Consider the following 25,818-nt stretch of genomic DNA (forward strand, 5'->3'; position numbering starts at 1 on the left):
TTAAATGTGCGTCCTCTGATTCTCGCCCCTTCTGCCAATGGGAACAGTTTCTCTGTCTACTCTGTCTTGACCCCTCATGATTTTGAACACCTCGATCAAATCTCCTCTCAATCAGTGGCGTAACTAGAGGATGTGGGCCCCAATGCAAACATAGATTTTTAATAAATCACAGAACGACAGGGAAAAGTGCAGCAGGCCAGGGAAGACCCCGCGCAGACGCCCCTCGAGTGAGGGGGTCCGGGGGGCCAAAGAGTTCAGGGTCTGGGGGAGCTGGTGCGAGGGGAGCTGGGACCGGTGTGAGGGAGGGTTTACGGGGTGGGGCGTTACCGCGGTGTCCGTGAGCGGAGCTGAGCCGGGTGCAATGGCGGGACGACGGCGTTCCAGGCTCGGGCTCTGAACTATCTCCAGAGCGAGAATGTGGGCGAGATCACGGTGTGGGAGGGCGAGGTGCTGACCGTGTACAGCAAGCACGACATCGAGGGCTGGCTGGAGGGGGCCAACAGCCGTGGCCAGAGGGGCCTCTTCCCGGCCTCGTACGTACAGATCCTGCGGGCCGGGAGCGGGGGCGACGCTGCGCCCGGTGTCTGTCACGGCGAGCACCCGCCTCCGGCTATGCCAAGGTACCTACGAACGACGACAGCCCGGTGCCGCCTCGGCCTCGGCCCCCCCCCCCCAGCGGCTTCCCACCTGCCCCGTCGCCAGCGCCTTCTGCCCCCTCGCCTCTCGTCCAAACAGGCAGCAGCAGCGGCGGCCTCGGGGGGCTGGTCCTGGCAGGGCTGCAGCACCAGGCGGCGTGCAGCGGCGACAACGACGACTGGGACGTTAACTCGACGGTGGCGGTCAAGCTGCTGTCCGCGGGCGGTGGGTTCTCAGATTTCGACGGGACGGGCCATTAGCGAGTGAGCACGGGGGCGAAGTTACCCGCCATCTCGGTGCGCCACATCCCTGAGAAGCAAGCCACCGGCCGCTTCGAGGAGGACTTCATCTCCAAGCGGAATAAAGGGCTGACCCTGTGGATGAATCACATGACGAGTCGCCTGGTGCTGGCCATGCTGTGACACCTTTCAGCACTTCCTCACCTGCAACGACAAGGCGGCTTGGAAGCAGAGCAAGAGGAAAGCCGAGAAGGACAACATGGTGGGGGGGGGGGGGGGGGGGGGGTAACTTCTTCCTGACACTCAGCACCCCGCAAAGCCCCCTCGACCTGCAGGAGGTGGAGAGCAGGGTCGACGGGTTTAAAACTTTCACCAAGAGGATGGACGAGAGCGTTTTCCAGCTTAGCCACACCGCCAACGAGGAAGCAGGTGGTGGGCCCCCCTCTTCAGGTGAGGGCCCAATGCCACTGCATTGGCTGCATAGGCGCAGTTACGCCACTGCTGTCAACCTTCTCTGCTCTAAGGCGAACAACCCCAGCTTCTCCAGTCTATCTACGTAACTGAAGTCCATCATCCCTGAAACCAGTCTTGTAAATCTTTTCTGCACCCTCTCTAAGGCCTTCACATCCTTCCCAAAGTGCGGTGTGTTATGTATGTAAACATTATAACTGTGTAAGGCTTGCCACCAGAGGGCGCACCTGTTGGAGGCCCAAGGGTCACCTGCACACCTCATGCAAGCGAGTATAAAAGGTTGTCTGCCATGCTGCTTTGGCACTCTGGCGTTTCATTAAACAGACTGAGGTCACATCAGTTTAAGCTCACAGTACTCAGTCTTGTGAAGTTATTCTAAACTTAACACGGTGCCCAGAATTGGACACAATACTCCAGTTGAGGCCGAACCAGTATTTTATACAGGTTCATCATAACTTCCTTGCTTTTGTGCTCTATGCCTTGATTTATGAAGCCCAGGATCCCGTAAGCTTTTTTAACCATTTTCTCAACCTGCCCTGCCACCTTCAACAATTTGTGTACATATACCTCCGGGTCTCTCTGTTTCTGCACCCCCTTTAGAATTGTACCCTTTAGTTTATATTCCCATCCTCGTTCTTCCTACCAAAATGTATCACTTTGCACTTTTCTGCGTTAAATTTCATCTGCCATGTGTCCGTTTTAATTTTTGATTTTGAGAATTGGATCTATACTACAGCCATTAAGTTTATTCTGCTGAGGGAAGATGGTCATTCTCACTGTGGCATAGCATACAGCTGAATTGCAATTTGCAGCTAAACCAATGGAAATTAATATGATTTATTATTGAGATTTAAAAAGCAGAATTTGATCGATCCCTGAGATATAATTAAAATAATGAAATGATGTGGGATTTGTCGAAAAATGGCATTCTTGATTTTTCTGTTGGACCTCAAGACAGGACACATTAGTTTATGTCTTATAATACAGAACAGATCTAGCAGCTCAAAACTGGGCATCCATGAGGAGCTGTGGGCCATCAGTAGCAGAATTGTATTCCACCGTAATCTGTAACATCATGGCCCGGCATATCACTCACTCTACCATTATCAAAACAGGAGAACAAACCTGGTTCAATGAGGAGTGCAGAATAGCAAGCCAGGAGCAGCACCAGGCGTACCTAAAAATAAAGTACCAGCCTGGGGAAGCTATAACACAGGACTATATGCATGCAAAGCAGCGGAAGCAGCATGCCATAAACAGAGCTAAGCGATCCCACAATCAATGGATCAGATCAAAGCTCTGCAGTCCTGCCCTCACCCAGTCGTGAATGTTGGTGGGCAATTAAACAACTAACGGGAGGGGGAAGCTCCATGAATATCCCCATCCTCAATGATGGCGGAGCCCAGCACACAAGTGCAAAAGACAAGGCTGAACCGTTTGCAACCATGTTCAGCTAGAAGTGCCGAATGGATGATCTATTTTAACCTCCTCCTGAGGTCCCCACCATCACAGAAGCCAATCTTCAGCCAATTTGATTCACCACGTGATATCAAGAAACAGCTGAGCGCCCTGAATAAAGCACAGACTATGGGCCCTGAAAAGATCCCGGCTGTCATGCTGAAGGCGTGCTCCAGAACTAGTCGTGCCTCTCGCCAAGCTGCTCCAGTACAAATACAAAGTTGGCATCTATCCGACAATGTGGAAAACGGCCCAAGTATGTCCTGTTCACAAAAAGCAGGACAAATCCAATCCGGCCAATTTACGCTCCCATCAGTCTACTCTCAGTCATCAGCAATGTGATGGAAGGTGTCGTCAACAGTGCTATCAAGCGGCACTTACTCACCAATAACCTGCTCACCGATGCTCGGTCTGGGTTCCGCCAGGACCACTCGGCACCAGACCTCATTACAGCCTTTGTCCAAAAATGGACTAAAGAGCTGAATTCCAGAGGTAGAATCATAGAAATTTACAGCGCAGAATTCAGTCCATTGTGTCAGTGCCAGCCGACAAAGAGCTATCCAGCCTAATCCAACTTTCCAGCTATTGGTCCGTAGCCTTGTAGCTAATGGCACTTCAAGTGCATAGCCAAGGAATTGTTAAATGCTATGAGCATTTCTGCCTTTATTTTTTAGCAGTGAGTTACAGACCCCCACCACCCTCTGGGTGAAAACATTTCTCTTCAAATCCTCTCTAAACCTCCAACCTCTTACTGTAAATCCATGCCCCCTGGTTATTGACCCCTCTGCGAAGGGAATAGGTCCTTCCTATCCACTCGATCTCGGCCCCTCATAATTTTATACACCTCAATCAGGTCTCCCCTCAGCCTGATCTGCCTATCCAATCTTTCCTCATAGCTAAAATTCTCCAGTGCAGGCAATATCCTTGTAAGTCTCCTCTGTACTCTCTCCAGTGCAATTGGGTGCCTCGGCTAATAAAGGCAAGTATCCAGTACACCGTATCTACCTGGCTTGATACCTTCAGGAATCTGTGGACATGCACTCCAAAGTCCCCCTGTTCCTCTACACTACTCAGTGACCTTCCATTTAATGTGTGTTCCCTTGTGTTATATATGCAGACTATAGTTATACTCTCTGTGTAGTTACTATATAGTTGCATAAGATGGAGACTTGTTACCTGATGTACTATCAATAGGGTTTACACTGTGTATATACTATGCTGGCACCACTAGAAGGTGCAACTGGTGGAGACCGGGGTTTCCTATCCCTGTTGCATAGGCTGTCCACCAGAGGGCCCTGCGGTGGGAGACCTGAGGGTCACCTGCATAGGTGAGCAGGGCCTAGTATAAAAGGCTGCCCACCATGCTTGTGCCTCACTCTGGAGTTACAAATAAAGGGCCAAGGTCACTACAGTTTGAGTATAACACATTGCCTCGTGGAGTCATTCATAAGTGCATTACAAATATAACACCTTGCCTTGTTAGCCCTCCGCAAATGCATTACCTTACACTTCTCTGGATTGAATTTGCCACTGTTCTGTCCACCTAACCAGTTCATTGATATCTTCCTACAGTCTACAGCTTTCTTCTTCATCATCAACCACACGGCCAATTTTTGTATCATCTACAAACTTCTTAATCATACACCCTACATTTAAGTCCAAATCATTGATATATACCACACAAAGCAAGGGACCCAGCACTGAGCCCTGCGAAACCCCACTGGAAACATCCTTCCAGTCACAAAAACACTCATCGACCATTACCCTTTGTTTCCTGCCTCTGAGCCAATTTTGGATCCAACTTGCCACTTCGCCGTGGGCTTTGACATTCATGACCAGTCTGCCATGTGGGACCTTATCAAAAGTCTTGGTAAAATCCATAAAGACTACATCAAACATACTACCCTCATCGACCCTCCTTGTTACTTCCTCAAAAAATTCTAGCATTAGTCAGACACCACCTTTCCTTAACAAATCCACACTAACTGTCCTTGTTTAATCTGTGTCTTTCTAAATGAAGATTTATCCTGTCCCTCAGAATCTTTTCCAATAATTTTCTCACCGCCGAGATTAGGCTGACTGGCCTGTAAGTATTCGGCCTATTCCTTTCTCCCTTTTTAAACAACAGTACAACGTTAGCAGTCCTCCAGCACCACACCTTTAGCCAGAGAGGATTGGAAAATGATGGTCAGAGCCTCTGCTTTTTCCTCTCTTGCTTCTCTTAACAGCCTGGGATACATTTCATCTGCACCTGGGAATTTATCCACTTTCAAAACTACAAAAACCCCTTAATATTTCCTTTCTCACTATATTTATTTAATCTAATATTTCACACTCCTCCTCGCTGATTGCAATGTCTGCATCGACCCTTTCTTTTGTGAAAACAGACACAAAGTATTCATTAAGAACCATACCCACGTGTTCCGCCTCCACACACAGATTACCTTTACGGATTGGCCCAAAGTCACTGTTCCCGATCAGGCCAACATCCCCAGCATCGAAGCACTGACCACACTCGACCAGCTTCGCTGGGCGGGCCACATCGTCCGCATGCCCTACACGAGATTCCCAAAGCAAGCACTCTACTCGGAACTCCTACACGGCAAGCGAGCCCCAGGTGGGCAGAGGAAATGTTTCAAGGGCACCCTCGAAGGCTTCTTGATAAAGTGCAACATCCCCACTGGCACCTGGGAATCCCTGGCGCAAGACCGCCCTAAGTGGAGGAAGAGCATCTGGGAGGGCGCTGAGCACCTCGAGTCTTGATGCCCCGAGCGTGCAGAAACCAAACGCAAACAGCGGAAGGAGCGTGTGGAAAATCAGACTCCCCACCAACCTTTTCCTTCTGTGACAGAGACTGTCATTCCCGTATTGGACTGTACAGTCACCTGAGAACTCACTTTGAGAGTGGAAGCAAGTCTTCCTCGATTTTGAGGGACTGCCTATGATGATAATGAATAGGCCCTACTCTTTTTTTTTGTTATCCTCTTGCTCTTAACGTATTTATAAAACATTTTTGGGTTTTCCTTGATTTTACTTGGCAATATTTTTTCATGCCCTCTCTTTGTTTTCCTAATTTCCTTTTTCATTTCACCCCTGCACTTTCTACACTCCTCTGGGGGGTTTCTGCAGTATTAAGACCTCGGTATCCGTCATAAGCTTCCTTTTTTTTCTTTATCTTACCCTATATACCCCTTGACATCCAGGGGGCTTCTAGATTTGTTAGTCCCACCCTTTTCTTCTGAACCCTCACTATCTCCTCTTTCAATGCCTCCCACTGCTCTGACACTGAGGGGAGGTGAGAGTGACTGCTTCAAAGCATCATTTGATCGAGTGAGGCATCAAGGAGTCCTAGTAAAATTAAAATCAATGGGAATCAGGAGGAAAACTCTCCACTGGCTGGAGTCAGACCTAGCACAAAGGAAGGTGGTTGTGTTTGTTGGAGGTCAATCATCCCAGCCCCAGTACTTTGCTGCAGGAGCTCCTCAAGGCAGTATTCTAGGTTCAACCATCTTCAGCTGCTTCATCAATGACATTCCCTCCATCATAAGGTCAGAAGTGGGGATGTTCGCTGATGATTACACGGTGTTCAGTTCCATTTGCAACTCGAGAGAAAATGAAGGAGTCCATGCCCACATGCAGCAAGACCTGGACAACATTCAGACTTGGGCTGATGATTGAGAAGTAAATTCGCGCCACACAAGTGCCAGGCAATGACCATCTCCAATAAACGAGTGTCTAACTAATTACCCTTGATATCCAACGGAATTACCTTCGCCGAATCTCCCACCATCAACATCCTGGTTTCACCATTGACAAGAAACTTAACTGGATCCACCACTTAAATACTGTGGCAACAAGAGCGGGTCAGAGGCTGGGTATTTTGCGACGAGTGTCTCACCTCCTGACTCCCCAAAACCTTTCCACCATCTCCAAGGCACAAGTCAGGAGTGTGATGGAATACTTTCCACTTGCCTGGATGAGTGCAGCTCCAACAACACTCGAGAAGCTCGACTCCATCCAGGACAAAGCAGCCCGCTTGATCAGCAGCCCATCCACCACCTTCAACATTCACTCCCTCCACCACGGCGCACCGTGGCTGCAGTGTGCACCGTCTACAAGATGCACTGCAGCAATTCGCCACAGCATCTTTGGCAGCATCTCCCAAATCTGCGACCTCTACTACCTAGAAGGACAAGGACAAGGGCAGCAGGCACATGGGAACAACATCACCTGCAAGTTCCCCTCCACGTTTCACACCATCCTGACTTGGAAATATATCGCAGTTCTTTCATCGTCGCTGGGTCAAAATCCTGGAACCCCCCTCCCCAACAGCACTGTCGGAGTACCTTCACCACAAAGACTGTAGCAGTTCAAGGCGGCTCACCACCTTTAGGGATGGGCAATAAATGCTGGCCTCGCCTACGACGCCCACATCCCGAAACAAATTTTCAAAAAATTTCTGTCTAAGATGAAAGAAAGACTTGCATTTATATAGCGACTTTCACAATCTCAGGGCAACCCAAAGCACTTTACACCCAATGACATACTTTTGACGTGTAGTCACTGTTATAATGCAGGAAATGAGACAGTCAATTTGCACACAACAAGTTCCCTCAAACAGCTATGTGATAATGACCAGATCATCGGTTTTAGTGTTGTTGACTCAGTGATAAATATTGGCCGGGACACTGGGGAGAATTCCCATGCTCTTCTTCGAAAACTGCCATGGGGTCTTTTACGTCCACCTGAGGGGGCAGATGCGGCCGAGGTTTAACGTTTCACCCGAAAAACGGCACCTTCGATGGTGCAGCACTCCCTCGGCACTGCACTGGGTGTGTCAGCCTAGATTATGTGCTAAAGTGGAGCATGAACCTACGACCTTCTGATTCAGGCGAGAGTGGTACGACTAGGCCAACACTGACACCTATAAGTGCACAATTGTTGATAGTTTGAACAAAAACAGAAAATATCATATTGCATTCAAATTCCGCCAACCTGGTATATCAAGTACTCATCATCATACGCAGTCCCTCAAAATCGAGGAAGACTTGCTTCCACTCCAAAAGTGAGTTCTCAGGTGACTGTACAGTTCAATACGGGAATTACAGTCTCTGTCACAGCTGGGACAGACAGTCATTGAAGGAAGGGGTGGGTGGGGAACCTGGTTTGCCGCAACTCCTTCCGCTGCCTGCGCTTGTTTTCTGCACGCTCTCGGCGACGAGACTTCAGGTGCTCAGCGTCCTCCCGGATGCTCTTCCTCCACTTTGGGCTGTCTTTGGCCAGGGACTCTCAGGTGTCAGTGGGGATGTTGCGCTTTATCAAGGAGGCTTTGAGGGTGTCCTTGAAGCGTTTCTTCTGCCCACCTGAGGCTCGCTTGCAGTGTAGGAATTCCGAGTGGAGCGCTTGCTTTGGGAGTCTCGTGTCGAGTATGCGGACTATGTGGCCCGCCCAACGGAGCTGGTCATGTGTGGTCAGTGCTTCGATGCTGGGGATGTTGGCCTGATCGAGAACACTGACGTTGGTGCGTCTATCCTCCCAGGGGATCAAGTACTAGTGCATAACTCTCAACTGTATGCATATTTTTATATCTATTTTATAGGGTTTAAAATCAGAATATGCTCCACCCCCTCCACCTCCTCACAAGGGATTGGTATACAAAATCAAAGCACATGGTATCGGGGGTAATATACTAACCTGGATAGAGAACTGGTTGGCACACAGGAAGCAGAGAGCCGGGATAAACAGGTCCTTTTCAGAACGGCAGGCAGTGACTAGTGGGGTGCCGCAGGGCTCAGTGCTGGGACCCCAGCTCTTTACAATATACATTAACGATTTAGATGAAGGAATAGAGTGAAATATCTCCAAGTTTGCGGATGACACTAAACTGGGTGGCGGTGTGAGCTGTGAGGAGGATGCTAAGAGGCTGCAGGGTGACTTGGACAGATTAGGTGAGTGGGCAAATACATAGCAAGTGCAGTATAATGTGGATAAATGTGAGGTTATCCATTTTGGGGGCAAAAACACAAAGGCAGATTATCTGAATGGCGGCAGATTAGGAAAAGGGGAGGTGCAACGAGACCTGGGTGTCATGGTTCATCAGTCACTGAAAGTGGGCATGCAGGTACAGCAGGCGGTAAAGAAGGCAAATGGTATGTTGGCCTTCATAACTAGGGGATTTGAATATAGGAGCAGGGAGGTCTTACTGCAGTTGTACAGGGCCTTAGTGAGGCCTCACCTGGAATATTGTGTTCAGTTTTGGTGTCCTAGTCTGAGGAAGGACGTTCTTGCTATTGAGGGAGTGCAGCGAAGGTTCACCAGACTGATTCTAGGGATGGTTGGGCTGTCATATGAGGAGAGACTGGATCAACTGGGCCTTTATTCACTGGAGTTTAGAAGGATGAGAGGGGATCTCATAGAAACATATGCAATTCTGACGAGACTGGACAGATTAGATGCGGGAAGAATGTTCTCGATGTTGGGGAAGTCCAGAACCAGGGGACATAGTCTTAGGATAAGGGGTAAGCCATTTAGGACTGAGATGAGGAGAAACTTCTTCACTCAGAGTTGTTGACCTGTGGAATTCCCTGCCGCAGAGAGTTGTTGATGCCAGTTCACTGGATATATTCAAGAGGGAGTTAGATGTGGCCCTTACGGTTAAAGGGGTCAAGGGGTATGGAGAGAAAGCAGGAAAGGGGTACTGAAGGAATGATCAGCCATGATCTTATTGAATGGTGGTGCAGGCTCGAAGGGCCGAATGGCCTACTCCTGCACCTATTTTCTATGTTTCTATATACTGAATTTTACACTATGAGATTTTTGCCAAGTTGCAATTGTTCCTTGACCATTGACAGCATGAGCAATTCTTGATACATGTTGTCTACTTGGAAAAAAAAGATAGAAATAACCCGTCTGATTAAAAGTTTTACATCTGGCAAACATCCATAGGGCATAAAACACAAGTGTTAGCTTAAATTCACTAAAGACGAACAAATTATATATCATAATCTGTGAAGGGATGCATGCTGATCAATTCAAATGCCTTGCACCATTTGTAAACAAAAAAAAAAATCACCAAATATTTAGAAAATGTTCCATTCTTTAAAAAAAATCAGCAAAAAAATTATCAAAAATCCCCCAAAAACCTTTTCCAAGGCCCTTCAGCAACGCTGTCACTCCCCGCTCAGCCAATATTCACACGTCAACATAATTAAACAAGAATTCTGAACAAAAATCACTAAATTTACTGATTATACATACCCAAGCCATCTTCTACCTTCCCTCATGCCCTTTCCAAGCTCATATTGACCTGCTTCCTTGACCCCACTCTCACTAAATTGCTGACTACCCAACTTCACTTCCTGGCCCTCTCCTCAGATACTATCGTCCACCATTTCAAAACCGCCATCATCAACTGCTCCTCAAAAAAACCTACATTCACCTTGCAAACGACCGCCCCATCTCCAACCTCACTTTCTTCTGCAAAGACATCTTGTTGTCTCCCAAATTCATGCCCAACTTTTCTAAAATTCCATGCTTAAATAACTCCAATCATGTTTCTGACCCTACCACAGCTCAAAAATGACCCGAACAAAAGACATCCTCTGTGACCGTGGTACATTAACCTTCCTCGTCCTCCTTGATGTCTTTGCAGCCTTTGACACAGTAGGCCACATCATCCTCCTCCAAATTCCCTCCGTTGATATCCAGCTCAATGGGACTGCTCCCAGTTGGTTCCACGCTTTCCCACATTACAACAGTGACTATACTCCAAAGGTACTTCATTGGCTGTAAAGCGCCTCGAGACGTCCGGTAGTCGTGAAAGGCACTTTATAAATGCAAGTCATTCTTTTCTTTATCGCCTATCCAGTCATAGCCACAACATGTCCAGCCAAGTTTTCTCTTGCTGCCCCAACACTGTTTGCCTCCGGGGTCCTCCTGGAATGTACTCTTGGCTGCTTCCTCTTCCTCATCTACATGTTGCTCCTTGGTGACATTATCTGCAGTCATTGGTGGGGGGGGGTTCAGCTTCCAGATGTACATCCAGTTCTACATCTGCACCTCTCTCGACACCATCACTGCTTCTGTGTGGTCAGACTGCTTTTCTGACATAAGAGTCTTGGATGACCTGGAATTTTCTGCAGTTAAAAATTGGGAAGGTAAAAGCTAACGTCTTCCGTTCCTGCCACAAGCTCCGTAGCCTTGCCACTGATGCCATCCCTCCACAGGCTGAAACAGACTGTTCACAACCTTGCTGGTCTATTCAACACTGAGCTGAGCCGCTGACCCCATATCCTGTCTGTTATGTATGCAACACTATGTAACCAGCATTCTACAGCCACCAGAGGGCGTTTCTGTTGGCACTGTATATAAGCAGGCCTCCCATGCTGTATCAGCACTTTGGAGTTAGAATAAAGAGACTAAGGTCACACTTACTCACGTCTACAGTACTTAATCACATTACTTTATTCGGGACATAACACCCTCCATCACAATCCAAGTGCTGCTGAAATCCTCATCCAAGTGTCGGTCACTTCCAGACTTGCTTACTGCACTGCTCTTCAAGCCTGTCTCCCATTCCCCATAAACGTCAGATTATCTAAAACTCTGCTGCCCGTATCCTATTACGCACCATTTCCCAACCGCCTTCAACCCTGTCCTTGCTGACCTACTTTGGCTTCTGGAACCCTCTCCCCCAAAAAGCTGCTGACACTAGAGGTCAATTGAAAATTTTCAAAACTGAGATTGATCCGTTTTTTTTTTTATTCGGCAAGGGTTATGGAACCAAGGCGGGTAGCTGGAGTTAAGATACAGATCAGCCATAATCCAACTGAATGACAGAACAGGCTCGAGGGGTTGAATGGTCTACTCCTGTTCTGAGGTTCCATGAACAACGCTGTGAGAGGGCAACCAGTGTTACTTATTTGTAATTGTTGGCTCCACCGTGCAAACAAGAGATTTTTTGTTTTGTAAGAAGGTAAAGTGAGACGAATGCTACAGCAATAATCCCACGCACCTGCATCTTGAATGTACTGAAACTGCCCTGTCCTCAAGTCATCAGAACTGTGCTCGGTCTTGGAAGCTTGATATTTGCCCATGGCAGATGATGGCTGCTGTGTGTGGTCCAATGTCTGAGACTTGGGATCTTGCCCGACATAGCCTTGCAGAAGTTCATGTAGCAGATTCAGGCAGTTCAGATGCTCTTGGCCCCAGAATATCTAAATAGACACCAAAAAGAGAAACATGGCTACTGTTAAAAAAGCAGGGGAAACAAACACATTACAAATCCTCGATAAAACAGAACTATTTTAGAGGAACACAGTCTGGCCATTTATTTCTCCAATAATGATGCTTTTATGTGAAGCGAACAACAATCAAAGCCCGATCACCCGATCGTTGCCCTGAAAATTTTGTAGATTCTTAGGTTCTCCAGCGATAACTCTGGCAGCAGCAGACCAGCAGAACCATATAAATTTACAGCACGGAAGGAGGCCATTCGGCCCATCGTGTCTGCGCCGGTAAACTAAGAACTATCCAGCTTAATCCCACTTTCCAGCTCTTGGTCTATAGCCCCATAGGTTACGGCACTTCAAGTACACATCCAAATACTTTTTAAATGTGGTGAGGTTTTCTGCCTCTACCACCTTTTCAGGCAGTGAGTTTGAGGGGACATTTCTTCACCCATTCTCTGGGTGAAGAAATGTCCCCTCAAAACCTCCAACCAATTACTTTCAATCTTGACCCCTCTGCTAAGGGAAATAGGTCCGTCCTATCCACTTTTTCTAGGCCTCTCATCATTTTATACACCTCAATAAGGTCCCCTCAGCCTCCTCTGTTCCAAAGAAAACAAACCCAGCCTACTCAATCCTTCCTCATTGCTAAAATTCTCCAATCCAGGTAACATCCTTGTAAATCTCCTCTGTATCCTCTCCAGTGCAATCACATGTTTCCTGTAATGTGATGACCAGAACTGCATGCAGTACTCTAGCTGTGGCCTAACTAGTGTTTTAGACAGTTCAAGCATAATCCCCCTGCTCTTGTGTTCTGTGCCTCAGCTAATAAAAGCAAGTATTCCATATGCCTTCTTAACCACCTTATCTACGTGACCTGCTACCTTCAGGGATCTGTCGACATGCACTCCAAGGTCCCTTTGTTCCTCGACACTTCGCAGTGACCTACCATTCAATGTGTATTCCTTTGCTTTGTTAGATCTCCCCAAATGCATTACCTCACACTTCTCCGGATTAAATTCCATTTGCCAGTGTTCTGCCCACCTGAGTGATATCTATGCCTATTGTTGGCCAGTATGGTCACGATGGGCCGAAATGGCCTCCTTCCATGCTGTAAACTTCTATGAACTTCTATGAATCTTCCTTCAGTCTACAGCTTTCTTCTTCAGTATCAACCACACAGCCGATGTTAGTATCAACTGCAAACTTCTTGGGGACGTGGAGTAAATGGCTGAAAGTGGCCATTTATGCCATTTAACTGGCGATTTCGAAGGTCACCTGCCGATGTAACAGTGGCAGATTGGTCGAACCACTGCAGAATTTCAGGAGCAATTTCTTTAGTGTGGGTATCCAAGGTGTCACATTAGACTTGGGCCTAGAAATTTTAGTGCCTCCATTTTTGCGCCTGAATGGTGAGGCCCGAAGTGCACCGGATATTTGGCCTCGGGCCTCATTATCATCGCTACAGAACTGGAGCCTAAGAACATAAGAAATAGGAGCTGGAGTAGGTCATTTGGCCCCTCGAGCCTGCTCCACCATTCAACAAGATCATGGCTGAACTTTGACCTCAACTCCACCTTCTCACACTAACTAGCATGGAAAGCTATTAACATACATAGCCTTGTCTGGGATAGTTCTGAAGACGGGATAGAGTAGGACGGTTGGCCAACGTCTGCAGATTTTAATAAATAAAGATACATTTGAATAATAATTTTTTGTTCAATTGTCTGTATTCCAACTCCAGTAGTACATATATTAACACGACACAGTGGGATCGAAATTCAGGTGCACCAGAAAGTTGGCACACATGTGAGTTTTGGAGTGGTACTTACAGCTGGAACTCCCGGTACGGTAAGTAGATCCATTTTCAGGACTTTGAAATGTTTTCAAAGTCCTACAGGAAATGGATCATAATGGGGGCGGGCTTTTGACTCAAAGCCAGGCTGACTGGCTGAAAATGGGTCGGCCGGGGCCTCCGCTACTGTCAATCAGCGGTGGAGTCGTGGTGATGTCACAATGCATGTGCGTCACCATGCTCTCTCCCCACCTTTAAAGGGGAGATTTCCTATCCTTTCTTATCTTTAGCCACTGGGCCAACAGGGAAGGTTTCGGCCGGGCCAGCGGCCTGACACCCAATAGAGGGTGCCAGGCCGAACCCGGGGCATTATTTTGCCGGCCGATCGGCAAGTCGGCCGGCAAAAATGTTTCCATTGTGGCTGCGGCAGTGGGCACTCCCTTTTAAGGGCAGCCGCGCTGCTGGGCCGCACTCAGTGCGGAGATGGTGCACTGTCGTGGGCACCGCGCGACAGGGGATTGCTCTATTCTGCTAAATATGGATAGTTAAGTATTTTTATTGTTCAGGCATTAATGGGTCTCTTTGAGACCCTGAATTTTGGCCCAAGTATATAGTGTTGTAAATTATAACCATAGCTTTTCATTAGTAGTGGAACCAGCTTCACTGTGGCTTCAAGAATCAATCAACACTACCACTCAACCTCTGGAGCCCTGCAGAATACACCTGAATTTCTGCATACAGTTTTGGTCTCCTTATCTGAGGAAGGATATACTTGTCTTCGAGACGGTGCAATGAAGCTTCACGAGACTGATTCCTGGGATGAGAGGGTTGTCCGATGAGAGATCTTGTATAATGTTGAAAGTGTGAGGTCATGCACTTCGGCAGATAAAAATCAAAGAGCAAGTTATTATTTAAAAGGAGAAAGATTGCAAAGTGCCGCAGTACAGCGGGACCTGGGGGTACTTGTGCATGAAACACTAAAGGATGAAATGCAGGTACAGCAAGTGATCAGGAAGGCCAATGGTATCTTGGTCTTTATTGCAAAGGGCATGGAGTATAAAAGCGGGGAAGTCTTGCTACAGCTATATAAGGTATTGGTGAGGCCACACCTGGAATACTGCGTGCAGTTTTGGTTTCCATATTTACAAAAGGATATACTTGCTTTGGAGGCAGTTTAGAGAAGGTTCACTAGTTTGATTCTGGGGATGAGGGGGTTGACTTATGAGGAAAGATTGAGTAGGTTGGGCCTCTACTCATTGGAATTCAGAAGAATGAAAAGTGATCTTATCGAAATGTATAAGGTTATGAGGGGGCTTGACAAGGTGGATGCAGAGAGGATGTTTCTACTGATAGGGGAGACTAGAACGAGAGGGCATGATCTTAGAATAAGGGGCCGTCCATGTAAAACAGAGATGAGGAGGAATTTCTTCTCTTTGAGGGTTGTAAATCTGTGGAATTCGCTGCCTCAGAGCGCTGTGGATGCTGGGACATTGAATAAATTTAAGGCAGAAATAGACAGTTTCTTAAACGATAAGGGGTTATTATGGGGAGTGGGCAGGGAAGTGGAGCTGCTTCCATGATTAGATCAGCCATGATCTTATTGAATGGCGGAGGAGGCTCGAGGGGACGTATGGCCTACTCTTGCTCCTATTTCTAATGTTCTTATGCTCTTATGTCGATTGTGTAGATTGGTCCTATACTCTCTGGAGTTTAGACGAATGAGATGTGATCTCATTGAAACAAATAAGATTCTGAGGGGATACTGACAGGGTAGATGCTGAGAGGTTGGCTGGAGTGTCTAGAACTAGAGGTATAGACTCAGGTTAAGGCGTTGGCCATTTAAGACTGAGATGAGGAGGAATTTCTTCACTCAGAGGGTTGCGAATCTTTGAAGTTCTCTACCCAAAGGGCTGTGGATGCTGAATCATTGTATATATTCAAACCTAAGGTAGATTTTTGGACTCGAGGGGGATCGAGTTATCGGGCAAGAAAGGATGGCCTACTTCTGCTCTTAATTCTTACGTTCTTAACATATGTATGCACATTATTAAAATGCTTACTTAACATGATGTTTTGAGAAAATAATGGTCACTTTTAAGGTTATTTTCTGCTTTTAAAGGTTTTAAAATTGTCTTTTTTATCTGCCGTAGGTTTCAGAATTTACATGTTTTGTTATATAAAGGTTATGAAAGGACTTTAGCAGTGTAATAGTAAAGACTGAAACTTGCCTTCAGAGAAGTCTATGGAACCATCCAAGAGGTACAAACTTGCAGCCTTTTGCGAATTCATAAATTACAGATGCAGGATTGCTCCTACAGTCTATAAAAGGGTTAAAAGGTGGAAAGGATTTATGTACCAGTTCAACTCAAACCAGTCATGATGATCACCTGTCAATAGCAGATGTCAAAGGTCATACATAAAATAGGGTTATGTGCCCAGTGAGCAATCTTCATTATAGAAGCGTTCTTATGGCCAACTGCTTAAGTCTCGACAATTCCTCTATAAAAGTTATATCGCATCCCTATTGCTGTGAAAACAAAATGCTTTGTGTACATGTCTAATTATTTTAAGTGCCTTACAGTATTTATGGTATTGCGCGTTTCATCTTATTGCCCTGCAAGTTTTGTTTGTTTTGCTCTGATCTTTTTAAAAGTGTATTACTCATACCCCCCCAAAAAAAATCAAGTACTTCAAATGCAACAGTGTTGAGCTTTACCAGATAGCATGATCATGTTACAAGGTTGCTCTTTGCATGATTTAGAGCGCTGGAAATAAAAGACATTTGGGTCAAACAAGGAACAGACTCATTAAAGCCAGACTCTCCCAGACACCACTGCCACCCACACAAACCTGGATCAGTCCAGCTTTCAAGTCGACCAGTGCTTTTGGAACGGAATGATGTGGGTCAGGGTTGCCGCTGTGCCTGCACCACTTGGCTTCCAGTTGCACAGTGCAACAGAACGGGCCAATTAGCGCCCTGTTTCTGTCTTTGAGGCATGTCTTTACGAGCAAATCCTTCAGTTGGAGTGCAAATGTGGCACCTAAGATCATTCCTAAACGGAGGAAGAAAAAAAGATGTCAGATTTATCCTCTCTCGGACAACTGCACAATAAATTAAATAGTGCAAGGCTAAAAGAAACATTTGTCTTTGCTTTCTTTCTCTCTACAGTTCTTATGAATCAGTTCTCTGATCTTTACATCTGCACGTAATTAATACAGGATGCCAGCTCCTAAGCAGCATTGTGGAACTATGAGAAAACTGTTGAAGCAACTGAACTCTCCGCAATAATTTATGGAACCCAATATATTTTGCTGACTGACTGATCTGCCTTGTAAAGGAAATACAACATGTTCGCTTGTGCGCGACCGAATATTCCGCATACTTGAAAGTTTCCAAACCCGTATTTTAATTCAGGTTTATGAAGAAATAATTTAATGGCTTCCTCAGTCATTGCTGGGGGGGGGGGGGGGGGCGGGGTAGAAGCATGAAAGATGTCTTTTAAATTGCACGCTTACAGATGTTGACTGATGCTACTTAAGGCCCATATGGCTGTCCCTTCTCCTCTAATGCTGGAGCATGTGAATACTTAACATACAATTTGAAAGGTATTGTATTTAGTTAGTTCAAAGTAAACATTGGTAACAATTTGTTCCACTGACATATATTCTGTTGTTCAAACTGCTACCACCACTCCTTCAGCGGCCATGTGTGTGTATGTGTGTGTGTGTGAAAACAAATTACGCGCATTGTCGCACCACTGAGTTAAGTGACCACTTAGAATTTCAAACCATGGGCCGCTGCAGTCAAACACTGTTCAGGTTACAGATTATGACCGCTGACTGGAGCTCTGATGGGGCTGTGTGCAGTTTTGCTGAGCAGAATGCACTCCTTTGCAAGTCCAGAGTCAGCACCATATAACCAGCAGTAAAATTATGCAGTGATCTTAAGCAGATGAGGTTCTTGTGCATGTCATTTATAACCTTTCCTGTTAACATCATTACTATATTGACTGCTGGAAGCCCATATTTGTTGCCTTCACTTCAAACACAAGAGAAGCAGGCACATTTATTATTTTAATCCATCACAGTGCTTATTTGCACTTTATTGGGGTGCTGCGGTGTTCTTTTACACATCATTTCTGTGGGATTTAATTAAATTTTATGGCTTCAGCCAAGAATCCTGGATGTTTTGTGTCTAACTAGGTTCAAGTAGAGTTCAGGTCAGAGATGAATCAGAAGAAAACAGAGAGATGGTTATCAATTTATATGATCTCATCTTGCTAAATCACTGAGCAGGCAGGTAAACAGCCGTCAGTATAGCGAAGAGGCAGCAGCGTAAGTCAGAATTCTGACACTAACTAATTGCCCTAACGAACCACCGTAAAAAATTACAAATTTGAAAAATGTTCCGATTTCCTCAAAACTTAAATAAATTTTTAAAAAATGAACTGATTGATATTTTAACCCCGCTAATCTTCACTTAAATATTTCAATAAGTATCTTTTTTCACACCCCCGCCGCCCTCCTCAAACAATCCACATCACGGTTTATTTTCATGCTCCGCTGCATTTTTTTTTAAACATTTATTTAAATTATAAAAGGACTGATCGGTATCCGTGTTTTACAACAGAACATTTCTGGAGGCTTCAGGACGCCGTGAGTTTGCAATTTATTGCAGGATTCAAGCCCGGGATTAGGTAGTGGCTTGTTTCTTGAACATTACAACATCTGTTCTTTCCTCCTACATTTTTACTTGCGGTGGATTGCAAAACACACCTCGGCATCAGGCAAAATGCAGACAGGAATTAAGATCCCGCTGCTTTTGTTTTATTATCGCCAGATTCCGTAAACTTAACTTTGTGTCAGTTAAATCCCCTTTTACTTTTTCTTTTCAGCGGCAGAGGGGGTGGGAGTGGGATAGGTTGTAATGACGTTCAAAATCCCAGCTGTTACTTAGCCAATATGGTCGTAACCTCTTATTGAGTGCTGGGAAGAGAGAGAGTTTAAGCTACATGTGACAAGGTGTCAAAAGTGACAAAATCAAGGCACCTACACCCAATATTCTAGCAACAGTGCCAGGGGAAATTTTAATGGTGATTTGTATTCATCTCTACAAACCACACTTAGCTTCAGTCCCCATGGTCTCTTTAATGTTTAATTTGTCCTCTAGCTTACACTGACAAAATAATTTATTTCCTGTGGTGTAAGCGGCGGTAAATTTTTGAGCTGCTTTCCAGAGATAAAGAACTTCTGATTCCATGTACTATGGCTTCTTGCTATTGTAGGTGATTCAGTGCCCTGGCAAATTAATACCAAACAATGCAGCCATTAACGTTGGTATTGCATGATCGGTTTTTCGAACTCTTGGGAGTTTTTAGGAGATGTTGTTGTCCTTCTAGTAATTCACAAATGGATACTTTGCACAGAGGCAAGACTAAAAAGGTATAATGTCGCATTCCTATTGATCATTTTGTCTATAAGTTACTTTGGATAGTAACCTGAGCCATCGTTAAACGGACCAAAATAGCTCCCCTGGTAGCCTGATGCATACATAAACCACCCAAGTGTAGTACTGTGCTGGACAGACCAGTGAGGGTCCCACAGTGTAGAATTAGTTGATCTCAATGGAAAGGATGGTATAATTGGCTTCAAAATCCTGGGCTAACGTAGGGAACTAACGTTAGCATCGACTAGGTGAACATCCCCAGCATTGAAGCACTGACCATACTTGATCAGCTCTGCTGGGCAGGCCACATCGTTCGCATGTCAGACACGAGACTCCCAAAGCAAGTGCTCTACTCAGAACTCCCACACGGCAAGCGAGCCCCAAGTGGGCAGAGGAAACGTTTCAAGGACATCCTCAAAGCCTCCCTGATAAAGTGCAACATCCCCACCGGCACCTGGGAGTCCCTGGCCAAAGACCACCCTAAGTGGAGGAAGTGCATCCGGGAGGACGCTGAACACTTCAAGTTTCGTCGCCGAGAGCATGTAGAAAACAAGCACAGGCAGCGGAAAGAGAGTGCAGCAAACCAGTCTCACCCACCCCTTCCCTCAACAACTATTTGTCCCACCTGTGATTCTCGTATTGGACTGCACAGCCACCCAAGGACTCATTTTTAGAATGGAAGCAAGACTTCCTCAATTCCGAGGGACTGCCGATGATGATGATGATAAGAATATTTTCTGTAATATTTTCTGGAATGCAAAGGGTGGTGGAAGCAGATTCAATAGTAAATTTCAAAAGGTAATTTGATAAATACTTGAAAAGGATAAAACTTGCGGAGCTATTGGGAAAGGGCAGAGGAGTGGGACTAATTGAAAAGCTCTTTCAAAGAGCTGGTAGAGGCACAATGAGCTGAAGGGTCTCTTTCTGTGCTGTATGATTCTATGATGAGCAGTGTTAAATTTATGACCTGTGGTAGATACTGGAGCTTACAGAGGTGAAAAAAAACATAGATTCAATGGTACTTGGGTAAAGATCTGAAGGATGATCAGCACCAGGAACTGTACTTGAGTATCATATCGTACCTTGAGTGAAGTAAGGAGAAAAGTGATCAACAATACAAAGAAAAAGTTCACTTTAATGAGAATGTAAGTGAAGTTGCAGAAACAATTCAGTACACAGCAGCTGAGGATACACTGACTATGTGCTCTGCACGCCAGATTCTGTCTATTAACCTGACCGCCTGAACAAGTGCGCTTGACTGTTACCACCAGTCTAATCTAAATTAGCAGGCCTCATTTCTAGAGAAAGAGTTAAATAAATATACTTCAATAATTCAAAGTGTAAATTAGTTGCTTAGCAGTATGCTGGATACTGCCTGAAATCATTTTCTATTTAACACTAAAGCATCATCATCATAGGCAGTCCTTCAGAATCGAGGAAGACTTGCTTCCACTCCTGAAGTGAGTTCTTAGGTGGCTGAACCACAGACTCTGTCGCAGGTGGGACAGATAGTCATTGAGGGAAAGGGTGGGTGGGACAGGTTTGCCGCATGCTCTTTCCGCTGCCTGCGCTTGATTTCTGCAAGCTCTCAGCGATGAGACTCGAGGTGCTCAGCGCCCTCCCAGATGCACTTCTTCCACTTAGGGCGGTCTTTAACCAGGGACTCCCAGGTGTCAGTGGGGATGTTGCACTTTTTCAGGGAGGCTTTGAGGGTGTCCCTGTAGCATTTCCTCTGCCGACCTTTGGCTCATTTGCCGTGAAGGAGTTCCGAGTAGAGCGCTTGCTTTGGGAGTCTCGTGTCTGGCATGCGGACAATGTGTCCTGCCCAGCGGAGCTGATCAAGTGTGGTCAGTACTTCGATGCTGGGGATGTTGGTCTGGTCGAGGACGTTAACGTTGATGTGTCTGTCCTCCCAGGTGACTTGTAGGATCTTGCGGAGGCATCGTTGGTGGTATTTCTCCAGCGACTTGAGGTGTCTACCGTACATGGTCCATGTCTCTGAGCCATACAGGAGGGCAGGTATTACTACAGCCCTGTAGACTATGAGCTAACACTAAAGCAAAGAGTAGGCTATATCCCAAGTAAGATTTAATGTTAACTATCGCTCTTTCTTTGCTCTTCCAGTATTGACAAGTTGATGCCCAGCCTGGACTAAATATTAGTAGCTGGATTGTTTTGCTAATGTTAACTGATTCGATGTGTTGCGGACAATATTGTCGGTAACTTTTTTTTGACGCCATTCCCACGCAAGCACGGTTTTTGCACTGAAAAGCCAGCTGCGCGGTTTCCCTGGAGCGCCAGTAGGCCGCACAACTTAAAGGGAACATGGGTTGAAGATTATTTGAAGTCACGAAGACTATAATGAAAGAAAGGAAGAAAGACTTGCATTTATATAGCAGCTATAACGTCCCAAAGCCAATTAAGTGCTTTTGAACAGTAGTCACTGTTGTAATGTGGGAAACACGGTTGCCAATTTATGCACAGCAAGCTCCAACAAACAACAATGTGATAATGGCCAGATTACATGATTTAAGGCGATGGTTGAGAGATAATTGTTGGCCAGGACACCGGGGAGAACTCCCCTGCTCTTCTTTGAAATAGTGCCATGGGATCTTTTATGTCCACGCAAGAGGGTGGATTAATGTGTCATCCAAAAGGCGGCAACCTCTGACAATGCTGCACTCCCCCAGTACTGCACTGGAGTGCAATTATTATCCAAAAATGATCTCAAATGGAATGTAATCTCAGATATTTGACCTTAACAATGACATTTTGTGTGTGTGAATTACAATATTTTTGTCGATGGAATATTTTTATATATATTCGTATTCCCATTTGGTGACTTTTAAGAACATTTACCACATTTTGAAATATTAAGAGAGTGCAGTGACATAACAACTAGCATTTATATAGAGCCCTTTATGTAGGAAATCATCCCAAGATGCCTTATAGATACGTTAGTGGAAAAAAGGGACAGCAGGCCAAAGGAAAAGATATTAAGAGGATAAAGAAGAAAGTAAGATTTGCATTTATATAGCACCTTTCACAACCTCAGGCTATCCCAAATCGCTTTACAGCCAATGAAGTCCAATAGGGCAGAGGTAGTGGAGGGGTTGAGAGTTGGTGGAGAGTTAAAGCTAGGTGGACATGTGGAATCTGACTCCAAGTCTGTGGATGATGCTGCCAAGGAGCAGCTTGGAAATGTAGAAGGGTGGAGGCCACAGATGGATCCTTTGGCAAGTCTCGAGATGACTGTGCGGGACTGGGAAGAGATGTCCATTGGTAGATATTTGGGATTACAATGACAGCTAGCCTGGAAGCCAGGAAGAGAAGTTGGGTGGCCAGCAGTTTAGTGGAAAGGGGGTCAAGGGAGAGAGAGTGGGTCTCATGGACAGTGTGAGGTTGGTGAGGAGATGGGGGCAGATGGAGGAGAAATTAGAGAGAGATGGGAGTTCAGGTCTAGGATGAGGTGAGCTGGAATAGGAGGTTTGGTGTGGGCAAGCAGAAGGGGGAGAATGAGCAAAGACAGCTGAATTGTAAGAATAAAAGTGGTTATTAATGATAAAATTGATTCTATGTATAAATATTAAAAAATAAGATTATGCGAAAAGACAGTTTTGAAAGAGACCAAATGGAAGGTCACAGACTTCCAGCATGTTGTTTGTAGATTGTCTTAATTGGAAAGCCATTAACCTAATCAAGGGATGGCACCGGGTCCTCCAGGCAGACACATGTGTGAAGAGAGCCAATAAGGAACTGGCCTGGAACCAAGATCCAATCCTGAGGCTTCCTGAGAAACATGGCCGTAAGAGCTATAAAAACTCAAGCCAAAGATTGCTCTGTCGCTTTTCTTAAGCGCACGGCAAAAGGCAGGACCTCTCTCTACGGACAAAGGAGGGGCCGTGTGCTTTGCCAGAGGGAGGTGACATATACCTTTTTATAAATTGTATCTGTTGTAACTAAGTCGATCCGTAGTCTAGCTGACGACTGCTGTTTCTCTGATAAGGCGTGCATGTGTGTGTGTTTAATAAACTATTCAGAATTGTTTTAAAAGAATCAGTCTTGCTGTCAATTTAATGCCAGAGATTTAGAAATCTTACAGAATGGGTGAGTTCTATCTTGCTGATAAAAAAGTCCACGAGTTCTTTGGACTCTGTTCCCTAGCCACCGACTCCATCCCTCTCCCTAGCATCTGTCTGAAGCTGAACCAAACTGTTCACAACCTGGGTGTCATATTTTGACTATGTAATGAGTTTCCTGCCACGTATCCTCTTAACTAAAACTGCCGATTTCTACCTCCGTAACATCGCCCGTCTCCGCCCTTGCCTCAACTCATCTGTTGCTGAAACCCTCATCCAAGCCTTTGTTACCTCTAGACTTGACTATTCCAACGCACTCCTGGCTGGCCTCCCTCATTCTACACTACGTAAACTTGATGTCATCCAAAATTCGGCAGCCCGTGTCCTAACTTGCACCAAGTCCGACTTACCAATCATCCCTGTGCTCGCTGACCTACATTGGCTCCCGGTTAAGCAACACCTCAATTTCAAAATTCTCATCCTTGTTTACAAATTCCTCCATGGATTCACCCCTCCCGATCTCTGCAATCTCCTTTAGCCTCACAACCCTCCAAGATATCGCACTCCTCAAATTCTGCCCTCTTGAGAATCACTGATTATAATCACTCAACCATCGGTGGCCGTGCCTTCAGCTGCCTGGGCCCCAAGCTCTGGAACTCCCTCCCTGAACCTCTCCGCCTCTCTATCTCTATTTCCTCTTTCAAGATGCTCCTTAAAGCCGATCTCTGATTGCCGTAATTTCTTCTTATCTGTCAATTTTTTTTTGTCTTATAGTACTCCTGTGAAGCGCCTTGGGATGTTTTACTACGTTAAAGGTGCGATATAAATACAAGTTGTTGTTGTTATCCTTCCCAAATATGCATTTCAGAGGTTTATGCTACAGCAAAGCATGAGCTCTGAGATTTGTTGCAGTGCCAGCATACAAGCATTAAACACATTCATATGTTACTAATGCAAGCTGTCATTTCTAGGCAAAAAAGTCTGCTTTTGGCTTCATTTTTTTCAGCTGGCTATGCCACTCAATAATTGGCCTGTCACAATTCCCTTTAAGCTGAAGGGGCAACAATGTACATTTCATGCTGCATTTGCTTATTTTTAATTTTATTAGTTCCTGGGATGTGGCCTCCCTGGCAAGGCCGGCATTTATTGCCCATCCCAAATTGCCCTCGAGAAGGTGGTGGTGAGACGGCATCTTTTTTTTCTTTTAACCTAAAATTTCACAATGAAGGAAACGCGAGGGCCTGGTTCGAAGTGAGAACTTGCTGGTCATTTGTACCAGCTGCCTTTAGCAAACTGATGCGATTCAACAACTGCAGCATACCATTTGCACTTACAGCAAAACAGAGCTTGTTCCTTTGTTTATTCACTTTATGAAAATCACTGCACACAGGGCAAGGTGGACACACTGCTGATTTTTGACAGCGCTGCTGGAAAACAATAGCCAACAGGTCAGCTCTTTGCTGAATGCAAATTTAATCCAAATGAGTAAATTTTGATAGGGAAAAAAAGTTCAAAGGCTGAGTAGCCTGTCAGATCAAACTTGAAAAAAAAAATCTCCTAGCTTGTGCTAATTAGATAATGTGCTAATGGTGACCTTGAAACTACCAGATTGTTGTTAAAAACCCATCTGGCTCACTTCTGTCCTTTAGGGAAGGAGGGGTGGTTAAATTTGGCCCTTACGGCTAAAGGGATCAAGGGGTATGGAGAGAAAGCAGGAATGGGGTACTGAAGTTGCATGATCAGCCATGATCTTATTGAATGGTGGTGCAGGCTCAAAGGGCCAAATGGCCTTCTCCTGCACCTATTTTCTATGTAAACCTGCCGTCCTTATCCGGTCTGGTCTATATGTGACTCCAGACCCTCAGCAATGTGGTTGACTTTTAACTGCCCCTCTGAAATGGCCCAGCAAGCCACTCAGTTGTATTCAAGAAGGCGGCTCACCACCACCTTCTCAAGGACAATTAAGGGTGGGAAATAAATGTTAGCTTTGCCGGTGATGTTCACATCCCGTGAATGAATAGAAAATACTAAAAGATCAGAATGTGTGTGTGCATGCATATGCGTGTGCATGTGTCTGTATGTGCTCTTTATAAATGTGTTCGAAGTAAGGCGAATGAATGTACTTCTGAAAATAGGTGATTATATACTTTTTGCATTCATAAACACTGAAATACACCCAGCTGTACTTGACCAATTTACCAATTGAGATAAGATCTGATGGTTCCTCCTGCTTCCTCCAACTAGATATCGAAATCTAGTTTTGAAACCTAATATTAAATAATGGTGTGGTGGGAGAAGTGGTTATTTAACAAGGGAAATCGTCCTGTAGCTCAAAGGAAACAAGTCGTCTTGAGTTTATAGCCCTTTCCCTAACTGACCACAAGGGAAATGAGATTTAAATTAACACGGTTACATTTTAACACCATTACTTTTAGCCACTATTAATGAACTTGTAACAGTAAATCGC

At 45.5% G+C, this 25,818-nt stretch overlaps 1 protein-coding gene across 3 annotated transcripts in view; it reads right to left on the bottom strand.

The window, feature by feature from the left end:
* LOC139277917 (intermembrane lipid transfer protein VPS13B-like) overlaps positions 1-25,818 on the bottom strand; it is a 1,209,249-nt gene that overhangs the window by 178,648 nt on the left and 1,004,783 nt on the right. For all 3 annotated transcript variants that reach the window (XM_070896555.1, XM_070896554.1, XM_070896561.1), the window contains exons 37-38: positions 16,677-16,879; positions 11,818-12,019 (exon numbers count right to left, since the gene is read on the bottom strand). In XM_070896555.1, coding sequence (XP_070752656.1) covers positions 11,818-12,019; positions 16,677-16,879 — 405 coding nt within the window. The remainder of the gene's footprint in view (positions 1-11,817; positions 12,020-16,676; positions 16,880-25,818) is intronic.

This window comes from Pristiophorus japonicus, chromosome 1 (assembly GCF_044704955.1).
Source record: "Pristiophorus japonicus isolate sPriJap1 chromosome 1, sPriJap1.hap1, whole genome shotgun sequence".
NCBI lineage: Eukaryota > Metazoa > Chordata > Chondrichthyes > Pristiophoridae > Pristiophorus > Pristiophorus japonicus.